This window comes from Rhinolophus hipposideros (assembly GCF_964194185.1).
Source record: "Rhinolophus hipposideros genome assembly, chromosome: 14".
NCBI lineage: Eukaryota > Metazoa > Chordata > Mammalia > Chiroptera > Rhinolophidae > Rhinolophus > Rhinolophus hipposideros.
Genome location: NC_138060.1, coordinates 62050324 through 62062946, shown reverse-complemented (window position 1 = coordinate 62062946; position 12623 = coordinate 62050324). Strand labels below are relative to the sequence as shown.

The 12623-nt window shown below is 60.1% G+C and overlaps 1 protein-coding gene across 6 annotated transcripts; it reads right to left on the bottom strand.

The window, feature by feature from the left end:
• Positions 1–376: 376 nt before the first annotated feature.
• Positions 377–11489, bottom strand: SEMA3B (semaphorin 3B). 6 transcript variants are annotated; one of them, XM_081071432.1, is made up of 19 exons: positions 11348–11468; positions 9662–9819; positions 7338–7518; positions 6490–6647; positions 6255–6317; positions 5734–5853; positions 5561–5654; positions 5243–5362; positions 4221–4366; positions 4018–4129; positions 3832–3901; positions 3609–3753; positions 3078–3297; positions 2721–2812; positions 2594–2635; positions 2200–2357; positions 2060–2115; positions 1825–1964; positions 377–1443 (listed from the first exon to the last, which is right to left on the bottom strand). In XM_081071432.1, the coding sequence occupies exons 3-19, from the start codon at positions 7444–7446 to the stop codon at positions 1042–1044; spliced, it is 2247 nt and encodes a 748-aa protein (XP_080927558.1). In that variant the 5' UTR covers positions 7447–7518; positions 9662–9819; positions 11348–11468; the 3' UTR covers positions 377–1041. The 6 variants fall into 6 exon arrangements, with proteins under 6 accessions (XP_080927558.1, XP_080927560.1, XP_080927557.1 ...); XM_081071434.1 differs by lacking the exon at positions 9662–9819 and adding an exon at positions 10640–10693 and having other exon boundaries at positions 11348–11421; XM_081071431.1 differs by lacking the exon at positions 9662–9819 and having other exon boundaries at positions 11348–11489.
• Between the last annotated feature and the right edge of the window lie 1134 nt (positions 11490–12623).

The following is a 12623-nucleotide window of genomic DNA, read 5'->3' as shown; positions in this document are numbered from 1 at the left end:
AATATAGTTTTGATCTTCCTTCCTCTCCACAAGGGCACACAGGTCACAGAAGTCCTGGTAAGGATGCATGGACCACTTACCCTTGAATGGAGGAAGTGGGCCAGCTTAGGCCCACCCTTTGTTGTTAGACCTTCCCAAATAGGACAAAGTGAAACAGTGGGTCTCTGACTGTGATAACATCCCAAATCCATTACTCCGTGTATTATACTGGCCTTCTTGACGTTCCTCAAACACAGCAAGCTAGTGCCCACCTCAGGAACTTTGCACTGGCTCTTCCCTCTGGGAATGCTCTGCTCCCAGATATTCCCATGGCTGGCTCCTTGTTTTTTAGCTCAAATGCCATCCCCTCAGTGAGGCCTTCTGCTCACATTCTTTTCCACATCACCCAATTTTATTCACAGCACTTAGTCCAGAAATTATATTATTCAGAATTTACTGTGCATGTCAGTATCCCCACGGGCCCTACAGAATCCCCTCAGTCACATGGTAACCACCTTTAACCCTCACCACAGCATCTTGAGAAGAAACTGAGGTCCTGAAATTGCTAGAAAGGTAACCAAGGCCACGCAGCAAGATCTAGGACCAGTGGTTGTCTGCTGGGGCCATTCCAGCTTCAGCTGATAATGAGTTTATTGCATTAGTACAGTCGGCCTGCCCCGCCCCCCCCCACCAGCCCAGCCTGTTCACAGCTTTCTGCTCATCGCCAAGGAGGCAGTCCTTCTCCCAGGGTGGGGACTCCTGGCACCTCTCCTGTCCAGGTCGTCCAGGTCGTTGCTCTGGAGCCCTGATTCTTTGCCTTGTCCCGACCAGCCGGACCCTGTGCCCGGCCTGAGCTGCCCCTCCCCGGGCTACATTCAAGGGTTATCCACTGTTAATAAATAAGCTGGCGCGTCTGCCCCACGGCCAGAGCCTGTCCGGCGGTGTCTCGGTTGGCCGGGGGCCGCTGTGTGCCCGCCCCCTAGCTGTCTTTTCCCAGGGTCTGTCCGCCCCTCTCCCGCCAGTCGTCTCATCTCCCCAGCCCCCGGCGTGGGGACTGCCGAGTCACCAGTGCGCTGCGCTACGTGGCCCCCGCTCAGCGCGCGGCTCTGGGTCGTGCGTCCGCCGGTTGCGACCCTTTCTCTGCGACTCAGGAAGCGGTGGGCGCGGCGCGGGCTGCGGTCGACACATTCGCAGGGAGCTTGCGCCACCGCCACCGGGCTCCACCAGCTGTAGGAAGTCCCGGTACCAGAGCTTGGGGCCCGGTGGCACTACGGGCGCAGCCTCCTCGGTCCGGGCCAGCCGTTCTGCCTGCGCAGCACTCAGTACGTGCAGCACCAGGCGACGCAGCGGCTGCGAAAAGCCCTGCTCCACTGCTGTACACAGGTACGCGCCTGAGTCCCCGCGTCGCAGGCCGCGCAACAGTAGCCCCCGCGTAGTGCGCTCGGTGCGCTCCTCTGCCGGCACCTGTAGGCGCGGCCAGAGTGAGGCGCGGCGGCAAGGTCGGGAACACCGCTCCCGGGCGCCACCGTGAGACAGTAGAGGCAGGGGTCAGCGCGCCGGCGAGTGAGTGTGTGTGTGTGTGTGTGTGTGTGTGTGTGTGGTGGGGGGGGGTGTTGCCTAGTTAGCCGGAACAGGCCTCACCAGCATGTGGAGTGCAGGCGAAATAGGAAGAAAGGGATCAGGGTTGGCGGAGCCGCACTAGGTGGGGCTAGACCTCATCTAGACGTGGGGAGAAGGCCAGGGCCTCGTTAGTCAGGGCGGAGCCCCTACTGGATGTAAAGAGCCCGACAAGGGCTTGGTTGGGAGGTTAGGGTTCCCCACCGCCACCGCCACCACCAGGCTCACCGGGAAGCCGGCCGTCTCCCCGGCGCGATGGAAGGTCCACTCCACATGCGCCTGCAGCGAGCGAGGCTCACACTCCAGGAAGGCGCTGCCGCCCTCCACACCTAACACCTTCCGCTCCAGCAATGCGGGATGTGACGGGTCTGGGGGCAAAGGGAATGAATGTCAGATACAGGCCAAGCAGGGCGGGCTGAGGCGTCTTCAAGGACTGAGAGATGGGGACAGCTGGGGCACTCACCCCCAGAGCACAGCGTTCTGGGGTCGCCGTTCTTTATGTCTTGCCTCCGGAACCGCCTGGGGGGAACATTGGAGCTTCCCTGAGCCCCTCTTCTTTTAGCCAGCGACTCCCTCCCAGCGGCCCGCCACAACCCTGCCCACCTCTTGCCACTGGGCTGGAAGCGTGTGCACGCGGCCCCGTCCCAGGCGCAGTAGGGGTCACGCGCCAGGCAACACTCGGCGCAGGCGCGGCCGTGGGCAGCGCAGCGGTGCAACGGGATCTGGGCCACTGCGCTCCGTGAGGCTACGTACAGCTGGTGCTAGGGGGCACGAGGGGCTCCGGGGTGACCGAAGGCGGCCCTGTGCCCACCTCCCATCGGCCAGGGATCCCTTCCCCACTTGACAGATGGGAACACTGAGGTCTCAGGTCACACAGTCTAGTGAAGGCAGAGCCTATACTCAAACCCAAGGCTTCAAACTACCAAGGGAAGCATGGAGGTAGGGGCGCCCAGGCATCGCTTGGTCCATGGCGCCCATAAGACTTCTGATCACTTACCCTCTTGGAAGAGATTTGCATGCTGGTGACAGCGGCAGAGTCCTGAGCGAGAAGGGGCACTGGGATCAGGGCTGAGTGGAGTGGAGGAAGCCAGGTGACAGGAAGGAGAGGGGGGATTAGGTCTCACCTCAAACACCTGCAGCTCCTCCAGGAGCAGCCCCTCAGCATTAGGCCGGCTGCCCTTGGGGACAGAGATTACCTTCAACACGGTGCCAGCATCTGCAGGAATGAGGAGGGGTGAGTGACTCCCTGTGTTCCCTGACAGCTAAGGCCAGGGGTCTCTTCATCTCGGAGGCCTCTACCCTCAACATGGTTGGGTCGGTGGAGAATGTGGGTTGGAGCAATCAATCAGAGCAGCATCCAGAAGGAGATGGAGGCACAGCCCCAGCAAGGGCCTGGAGAGAGGACTGAACATCGGGAGCTTCCATTAACAAGCCAAAAAGCCTAGACTGGGTCTGGTGGGTGGTTCTGGCAGGACCCTGACCTGTGCCAATGAAGAGGACGTCGTAGTGTCCATCAGCTGCTGCTACGCGGTCTGCAACAATCTGGGTGAAGGTGTACCCGGCACCCACTTGTAGGAAGAGAGGGTGCCCCCCCACAGGCAGGACTGAATTGTACATGAGGGGGTGGTTCCGGGCAAACTGGATGACATCATCAGGAAAATCCTTGGTGGAACTGAAGGTGCCAAAGGTCTTGCTGGGACACTGGGGGATAGGAAGGAGGCATGACAGGGATGTGGGGATGAGCGCCTGGTGGGCAGCCATCCGCAAAACTCTGGGAACCTGGAGTGTATATATATATATATGTGGGTGGGTGTATTGGACAGAGACCCAGCCTTGCCCTTGGGAGTCTGAGGAGGAAATGTGGTCTTCCCCTGGGGTCCTGTCTGATGAAGGTAACGTTTCTTCCACCCATAGCAAAAAAAAGAAACCTTATTTATCAAAAAGACCCCAGGCCAAGTTCTCTACCCCTGAGGCTTTCAGTGGGTTGTGATGGGGGTCCCTGGGCTACGTACCATGCCAGGCCGGGGGTAGGGGACACGACCCTGGTAGGACACCCACTGGTGCATGGGCCCCTCCTTGTGTGCAAAGGGTCCAAGGAAGGCCCGGCGCACATCATTCATGCTGTACACGCACACTGCGGAACCCTGGAAGATACCACTGCAGGCGAAGATGTGAGCGGAGTGAAGGGCCCAGCAGAGCGCAGCCGGCCCCACCCGGCTACCTCCCAACTCTCACCTGGAAGTGGAGAAGATAGCGTACAGCAGTGGGGTCCAGCGGTCCCTGGAGGACAGCAGGAACACATCCTCTGCAGGGAAAGGACCTAGTTGGGGGAGAGCCCACAGCCCCACAGGCCAGCCAGGCTCTAGGGTCTGTGCCTCTGCACTGTCTCCCCCAACTCCACTCTCCACTCCTCGCACTCACGGAGCTGGTCGAAGTGCGTGTCGCCGGCCACGCCTGGCACGGAGCACACCAGCCGCGCCTTCAGGAAAGTGGTCCACTTGTTGACCAGGCTGCGCTGCCCCCCCACGTCATTCTGCGGGGTCAATAGGAGGGAATGAGGGTGAGTTCTCTAAGGGCAAAGGGGCAGGGAGGGAGTCAAGAGATGCGGGCCAAGGTCTCCTCACCCGGCAGATCTGGCCAACACGGGACACTGACAGGCGTCCCAGTGCCGGCGCGGCCTCCACTGCCAACTCACGGAAGAAGAAGTAGATCTTGTCATCGTCTGGGTTCTCACTCTCAGGAATCCAAAAGACCTTGATGAACTTGGGCTCTGGCCACAGCAGGAGGCATGGTGTCAGCGAGGTCCTGGCCTCCTCCCCACCTCCACTCCACACGAGACCCAGGTGCTGCCTCCTCTTCCTCTCACAACAGCCCCTCAGGCAGCAGCGGACTACCCAATCTCTAGGATCAACTTCAGATGGCGGTCCACGTGAACAGACGCCAAAGGTTCAGGGCCTGAGTCAAGAAGCAGCCACGAGAGGGCAGCAGAGACCATGGCTACTTGGACACGCAGGAGGAGGGAAGCTTCTGCCAGGTACAACCCTCTTACCTTGCCCCTGACAGTTCCACAGGCCTGTGGGCCAAGAAAGGAGGGAGGTGGGGTACCTGGTTTTACCTTCACTCAAGAGTCTTCCTCTCTAGCAGGAAGCAGATGCCTCCACTCCTGTTTCAAGAAGTCTACTGGGTGCCATTACTCTCAGAATAAATACCCTGGCCCCTGACAGTCCAGGCCCCTTATCATTACTCCATGAATCTGTTCCTTGGCTTGTTCCTGCCCCAGGGCCTTTGCACCAGTTACTCTCTCTGCCTGGAATGCTCTTCCCTCAATCCTGTTGTGCTTTGGGAATTAGCTCACATCTCTCCTCAGCAGAATGGATTCTTTTCCCCAAACTTATTTTCCCCCTCCTATTCTCTCCTTGGTCTCATGGCCATTGAAATTGATCTTATATTTGTTAGAAGGCCTGTGAACTCAAAGAGGGCATATGTCATCTGCCCTGCCACCCCAGTACCTAGCACAAGGCCTGCCACATGGTAGCACTCGGTGAAACCTGGCTGCACCCATTGTTCACTTCTTTTATGGACCTTACTCAGCTCCTGCCCTGTTGAGGATGAGGGCCTTCTCCCACCAGCCCCACCAGCCCTTCACCGTTGAGCCAGCGGGAATCATGTGGCTCTGTTCGGAGACTCGGACGCGGGCCCAGGCTGCGGAAGATGGTGAAGTCCCGGCCCATGAGGTCTGCAGCCACCCCCGAGTAGAGCTCTTCCCCTGCAGACAGAGCAAGGATTGCTTAGCCACGGCTGAAGGTTCTGAGGGAAGGGGTTGTGGAGCTCTGGGGGATCTTGGGGAGTCAGTGAGCCTATGGAGGATCCCGGGGGCTCTAGGGAGGGTTTTGGGACTTGGTGAAGTTCTAGAGTCCCTTAGGGGTTCCAGGAGTTCTGTCGGGGTCCCAGCCTTTGCACTTACCCACCAGCACAGAGGCTGCTTGATGCCTGGGGTCATAAGGACTCTTGCCCTTGCCATCCTCTAGCTTTTGAAGGTCCAGCCGGAGCACGGGCTCCTGGGAGGTGGGGGGCGCTGTTACAGCCAGGCCCTTCTTTCCTCCCCCGAGCTCCCTTCCTGCCTGCTTCTGGCCTTACCTCCAGCCGGTGGCCCACCTCCACAAATGCACAGGTTGGGTGGAAGGCCCCTGTGCCACAGGCCAGTAGGTGGGTGCGGTTGTAGGCCTGCAGCAGCTTCACGAAGTTCATGCACTCCGTCTAGTGGGCAGGCAGGGGCAGGGACAATGAGACAGGAGCAGGAAGGCAGCCTGAAGAGGCCCCAGCTCACCAGTGGCACCCCGACCCCTTCCTTTCTTCTGCTTCAGCCCTGGCAAGTATCAACACGGGCTATAGGGACCTGGGTGCTATTGGTGACCAGCCCAGCCCACCTTCCCCAAAATGGATACATGGGGAAACAAAGGCCTGCATTAACCCGTGACTCACAGGCCCCCAAGAAGAATCACATGAACACCCCCTGACTCACTACCTCCAGACTTCAGCCACCTCAACCTCCCTGCCCCCATCCCAGGCAGAACAGGCAGGCCTCTGTGTTAGCACTGCCCTGTCTATACAGTGAGGGGATGACCCTCCCCACTCCTACCCCGGCAGCCAACACTCACACCAATGTCCTTTCCTGCCCAGTTGCACTCCTCTCGCCATTCCACAGGGGCCGGCCAGGCCAGCTATGGGAGGTTGGGGGAGGGGAGAATAGAGGTCAGCGACTTCAGATGGTCTCTATGTTGAGGATGTCCTCAACATACTCGGGACCCATCCCCCTAGGTATCTCCAGGCAGTCTGGAGTGGGGTCCCGGGGCTCTTTCCCTGGGTATCGCTGAGGCTGGGGATCCTTGGCACCTTCTTGGCCCGCTTGCTGATGTTGTCCAGGCTGAGGGAGGCCACATGGTTCTCAGCACCCACAAACAGGCGTCCACGCTCCTCATCCACTAGCAAAGCTTCGTAACAGCAGGTCTTTGCCAGCCTGAAGGTCCGGAGACCATGCCGTGCCTGGAGCTCTACAGGGTGGGGACACCACTGAAGATTTGCTACTGGAAGCTTCCCCCAGGCCCTGCCTGTTGTCTCTTTCACATGCCAAGGTACATGTGACCTGGCCCACACACGTGACCTTACATGCATGTGAGTTTACACATGAAGGCAGGCCCACCCACTTGTGAAGCTTCAAGGGTGGGCAGTGCAGCCACCCCCCCACCCCCGGGCAAGGGAGGTTGGGCTCCTTGGGCGTGCTTGGACAAGAAGTGTCTCCCGGTGGGCACACTGGGAGGCCAGGCATGTAGGGAAAGCTGGAAGCCCACCCCCCAAGTCAGGCTGAGGGTTCTCTGCCACCAGCCTAAGCTCAGTGTGATGCCACTGCCTAGTGACCGTGCTGCTATGTAGGGGGTGTGGGAAGGGGGCTCTAACGGCCCCCACTCCTCAGCTTCCCTGGGAGTGAGGGATGGGACAGAGGCAGGATCTGTTGCCATGGGGACAGAAGGGGTCTTTCTGGGAAAGCACGAGGAGAATGTGGGCAAAGAGGATGGAGACTGAGGCCAAGATAGGGTTAACTGAAGATGGCCTGAGAGTGTTCCCAATCCAAACTGGGTCAGGTGGTGCACACATGTGGCAGCAAACACAATGCCCCCTACCCACATTAGACCCCCTTCCTGCCCGCCCTGAGCTGGGCTTTCCTGCATACCAGGTGCGCCTACCTTGGAAGGAGAGCCGAAGGCGTGGGGGGTTGGGCGAGGCACCCCCCAGCACTGCTGTCCAGAGCAGGACCAGGCCTGGGATCATGGCGGCAGCCTCCGCCTGCCCCATCCCGGCTCAGGGCGCTCAGGGTTCAGCAGGCGTGTGAGGAGCCTTGAGCCTCCCTGGACTCTGCCCCGGGATCTGGAAAAGGAGTAGCAGCAAGGACGAGGGGGAGGGCGGGAGGCTAGGGGGGAGTCCCCAGGGATCAGATTACACCCCTAGGGGAAAGAGGCTAGGGGGTGGCATTCCACTTCCGAACGCTCCCCTCCCTTGGAGGGTGCCCCGCCTGGCCACAATCACAGACACACCCACGCTGGGCACACCCGCAGGGTCACCCCGGTACTGGCAGGCACCAGTCCCACCACCACCACGTCACCCTCCCCAGTAACCCTCCCTCCCGTATACACACTCAGACATTAATTCACACACTCTGTGCGCCTACTTCATGGGAGTTGGGCTGGGGGCACTGGGGGACGCAGACCGGGTCCCCATGCAGGAGGGGGCAGAGTGCCAACAAGGAGTCAGATGGGTGTGTTTTAGAGAGCGGCAAGTGCAAAGAGCAAAACAAGCCAGTCATGGGAGTGAAAGCAACAGGAGGAGTCAGCCCTCTAGAGATGGCGGTGTGGCCACAGGCCCACAGAGGAACAAGGTGTGGGCGCCTGTGCGAGTGAACGTTTCTGAGGGTCCCTTTGTAGATCTGTACTGCACGTGTGTGTGGAGTGTGTATGCACACACAGGTGTACATGTCTGTGTGAGGCCACGTGGCATGTGTTTATTACACATGTAGACACGTGGCATGTGCCTGTGGGCATACATGGCATTGTATGTATGTCTATGCAGTGTATGTCTGTGTGATGGGCACTGGGCACGTATGTGTGCACAGGTGAGTGTACGCATGTCTCTGGACATGCAGGTGAGCAAAAACAACTGCGGTCTCAGTCAATCACTGCCTTCGACCCATTTCCCAGAGGGAGAAGAGCTGCCCAGGAGATCCAGGCGGAAGCCCCAGCTCTGACGTGGGGCTCCTGCCACTCAGATCTAACAGCCCCAGCTCGAGTCGGCCTCTCTCTCTCCTCATCCCAGAGGGTGCAAGGGGCTGGTCACACATAGAAATTCGGTGAGCTCAGACTTCAGACCCAAGAGAAATCAAGTGGGGAGAGCCAAGGGCCTGAGGAAGCCTCTCCCCCAGCTGGAGGAGCTGCCCTTCCCCCTCCCTGAGCCTCTCTCTCCCCTGCCCTCGCCCTTAGGGTTTCCCCATCTTTGAGCCCCTCCATCTCTCTGAGCCAGAGCCCTTCCCTGCGCCTCAGATGGGGCCAGGCTCTGGCTTCGATGCCCATCTCCTTCCCAGAGGCTGGCCAGACAGGTGCCAGGCACAGGAGCCCTGGTGTGGGACAAGGTTGTGGGGTACAATAAAGCAAGGGGCACAGCTGCTGAGGCATGTTTCAGATCACTCCCCTCATGCCCCTGCCCAGCTCTGTAGCTCCTGGCTCCCTCCCATGCTGGGACTCCCACCTCCCTCCGTCCCTCCACTGACCCTTGCCTTCGCCTCTGCTTCTTCTGGGCCTGTGAAGTCTGTGATGCCACAAAACACCTGGCTGCCTTCCCACACTCCACCAAGCACTCCGGCAGCAGCGCCTCCCCCCACCCTAGCCCTTTCTCACCCTGGAGAAGGGGAGAAGCCTAGAGGCCTCAGAGCACCCTCTGACGGCTCCTTTAAGGAGCAGCCCCGCCCCCACCAAGCCAGCCACCGCCCCACACACGCCGTCAAGTTTACGGGGTGGGGCAGGCAGATCGAGTGACTGGGCTGGCAGCCGGGATGGCTGGAGATGGTGGCCCAGCTGGAGTGGAGTGGGCACAAGGGAGGGGCAAGTAGGGGCGACCCCTCCCCTGTCAGTCCTCAGGGCAGCAGGGCCCAAGCAGCGGTGCTGGAAGTGGCACTACCAGTCAAGGCAAAGGAGGAAGAAGCAATAGACTCCTACCAGCTCCAGGGACAGGAGGGCCAGAGAGGGGCAGGCAGAGCAGTAGTCAGCAGATCCCGGAAGCCCAGTAAGTCTTATTGTGCACTGCAGGGTGAGGGACCATCCAGACACCCAGTCCTGAATGGAGGTGAGGGGCACGCTGTGCCAGCTCTGTGACTCCGGTCTTTCTTCTAGGTTGAAGGTGGGAGGAACTGCCCCACCAAACACAGAACAAGGTGCCCAAAGGGGCCTCTGTCTGTCACAGCTAGGACAGGGCTCCTACACCTTAGCGCCTCAGTTGGGAAGGGTCTGGGGGCTTGGCTTACAGTTGATTCTGATGGACACACACTGTACTGCCGGGCGTACTTCTTTGGAAAGACTGAATGTTGACAATGGCCGAGTGGGGACCTCAGGTCCACCGAGGTGAACATGCCAGGGCTGGAGGATGGGCTTCCACACTTCAATCCCCCCAAAAAGCATCCTCCTGCAACATCCCCAAGGCTGGTCAGCAGCTCCTCAGGGGTCAGCAAGGGCAGCTGTGTGACCACTGTGTGGTGCACGTAGTTCTGCTGCCCATTTCCTGCCAAGTCCCCGGCAGTAGAAGTGTCTGTGCCCAGCCAGGGTGGGGCCATGCATGCCTTTGTCCTGAGCCTCAGGGCTTAGTGTGCCTGGCCTGGCTGGCTGGCTGGCTGGCAGGGAAGGGTAGGGGTCACTGGGAGGACCAGGGGCCTTCAGGAGGGGGAGTAGAGGGGCACACCCCTTCCTGAGCTCCTGGGCTTCCGGGATGTGGCCTGTCCTTCCTCCCAGGCTCTCTTGCCTTGGACCTGGGCAGCCTCCCCTGGCCCCATGCAAGCAAACAAAATTCTTTGGCTGTTTATAATTTTCCACCCAAGCAGCCAAGATCAGCAAGTGCCTTTGAGATCCCCACCCACCCCTGCTGTGCCCCCTACCTGCCCCCACTGCGTTTAGTTCTTCTGGCCCAGGGTCCCAGCCTGTTTCATTCTACCCACCCCCACCCACCCTAGTCCTATGACCATACTGAGAAATCGGACTAGGACTACCCTACCATCTTCCCAACACCCTGGGACTCAACCCCCAGCCAAGGCAACTGGGCTGTGCCTAGGCCACCTGAGCCCTTTGCATTGCCTTCCACCAGATGTGTCCCCTCCCTGGAGCAGGAAGGGGATCCCCAGGAGTAGCAGCTCAAGTTCTCCCTCTCCGACAAGGTGTCCTTTCTGTTCCTCAGGCCCAGGTCCAAATGTATGCCAGGCCTTGAGTAGGGACCTCATGGAGATAGCACTCACGGAGAAGGGTCATTGGCTGTGGGTCACACTGGGCTCTGGAAGTCCCCAGGGATTCTGGAAACAAGCAGCCAGGGCCTGTGTCTCCACAGAATGGGACAAACCAGGGGAGGCAACTGGGGTCCCTACTCCTTCCTGCACCCCTGCCCTAGGGCCATCCCAGGCTCCTGGGCCTCCACCCTTTGCCGGGGCATCTGTGGGTAAAGGCCTGCCTGCTTCTTGTCCTGGTGCTGCTTGTCAGGGGCACAGCCTGCCAAGGCCTCAGCTTTTCCTCCTGGAAATAACTGGATTGTTGTGCCAAGTCCCAGCACCTGCCTACCTCTCACCAGCTGGGCCTGCCCCCTGCCCCCTGCCTGGACTATAGATCACCCATCTGAGGAAGGCTGCAGCCCAGCCTCCCAGTGCCCAGCCTGGGCTGGGTCACCTTGGCTCCCGACTCACTCCTGCTTTAGCCATCAAGGCTGGTGGCTCCAGCTTTCCCGTTCTGGCCACGTGGGTACAAGGACAAGCTCCCTGCCAGCTTAGGCATGGGGGGGGGGGGAGGAGGAGGCAGGGGCAATGGAAAGTGGGCCTGGAGAGAAACTAAGCAAGACCTATTTCCCTGACACTCTACCACCCACCCCAGGGGGTCTCCCGGGAAAGGGTCTGTCGAGGCACTTCCCCACCCGCACCCAGCCTGGCCTCCACGTTCCCAGGGGACCCCTGGCCCACCTTTTTGGAAAGATCAGCTCTTCCCTTCCTTGCCCGTTCCCCTTCCCTTCTGAGGGCCATTTCAGAGCTGAGGTGGAGGGGCTGAAGGAGGGGCCACCAGGAACCCTGGGCCTCTGGCTGTGGCCCTGCCCCCACCCACTCCGCCCCAGCCCTCCGCCTCCTGCACATTCCTCCCCGGCTGAGGTCAACCCCTCTGGGATGGGGCAGCCTTTCCCCCCACCCCCTCCACCAGCCACATCACAGCTCTTCACTCACTCCTGTTTTCCTCATTGCCCAGCAGAGGGGAGGGGAGGGGTCTGGGGGTGGGGCCTCCCTCTCCCCTCCTTCTTCATAGCCTGGGGGAGGGGAGAGGGCGGTGCCAGGAATGCGGCAAAAGTGGACTCCAGTAACCCACTATACTCATTAACATACATTAACACAATGCTGCATTCCCAGGTGTGCAGTTGTGGGGGGAGCTCCCGATACTCTGGCATGCGAGAGGTGCCCAGGGATCATCCCCCTAGTAGCCTGGGGAGTCGTGGGGCTGAATCCTGACCTCTTCACTCCCCAGCTGTGTGTCCCTAGGGGGAGACAGAACCTCTCAGATGGCTTCCACACTGTCCTGCGGTGTTGTGGATGAGGGACTGGGTAGGTTTGGCACACTGGGGGGTGGGGGTGCACAGGTGTGCACTCTTGTTTCCACCTCTGCACTGTACATCCTCTGTGGCACACAGGCCTGGGAGCCTCGAGGGACACCGTTCCCTGTCGTGTCTCCTAGAGAGGCTTCTCAGGCTTGGCTCCTCTCCTGGCCCCTTCCCTCCCCCGCACTTCCTTCTACCCCCCACCCTCCACCCCAGCACAGTGACTTCCCTGAGCGTCCACCTGAACCTCCTTCCCTCCCCAGCACCTGGGGACTCCTCGGTCTTCTTACTCCACAAGTCTCCAACCCCTCTAGCAGGCACAGCCCACCCCCCTCCTCCAGAGATCCCCTAGCTCAGGGAGGTCTTTCTGTGTGTGGAGGGCAGGACAAGGCCCCGCCTCCTCCCCCTGCAGACTGCAGCCTGACCCCTTTATCCTACCCCAGGCTGTGTCCCTGGGGTCTTTCTGCCACCTCCTCCTCTCGAGGCCTCCCTTCTACAGGCACCCCCAGCCCCTGACTCAGAGAGCTGGGGGCGGGATCCCAGGTCTTAGCCTGGCATTCACACCACTCATGCCTAACTCAGCCCTGGCCAGCCTGCCAGTGCTCCAGCCACCCCACTGCCTGAGGCAGCAGCTTTCTTGGCCAGGACTTTGCTTG

What these genes read in the sequence shown, in the direction of transcription:
- SEMA3B (XM_081071431.1), bottom strand. Translation starts at nt 7,446, where the DNA reads ATGGGGCAGGCGGAGGCTGCCGCCATGATCCCAGGCCTGGTCCTGCTC. An exon ending in GCTATCTTCTCCACTTCCAG is followed by an intron (nt 3,754 to 3,831) that starts GTGAGAGTTGGG and finishes CTTCGCCTGCAG; the next exon opens with TGGTATCTTCCAGGGTTCCG. An exon ending in CGTCCTCTTCATTGGCACAG is followed by an intron (nt 2,813 to 3,077) that starts GTCAGGGTCCTG and finishes TCATTCCTGCAG; the next exon opens with ATGCTGGCACCGTGTTGAAG.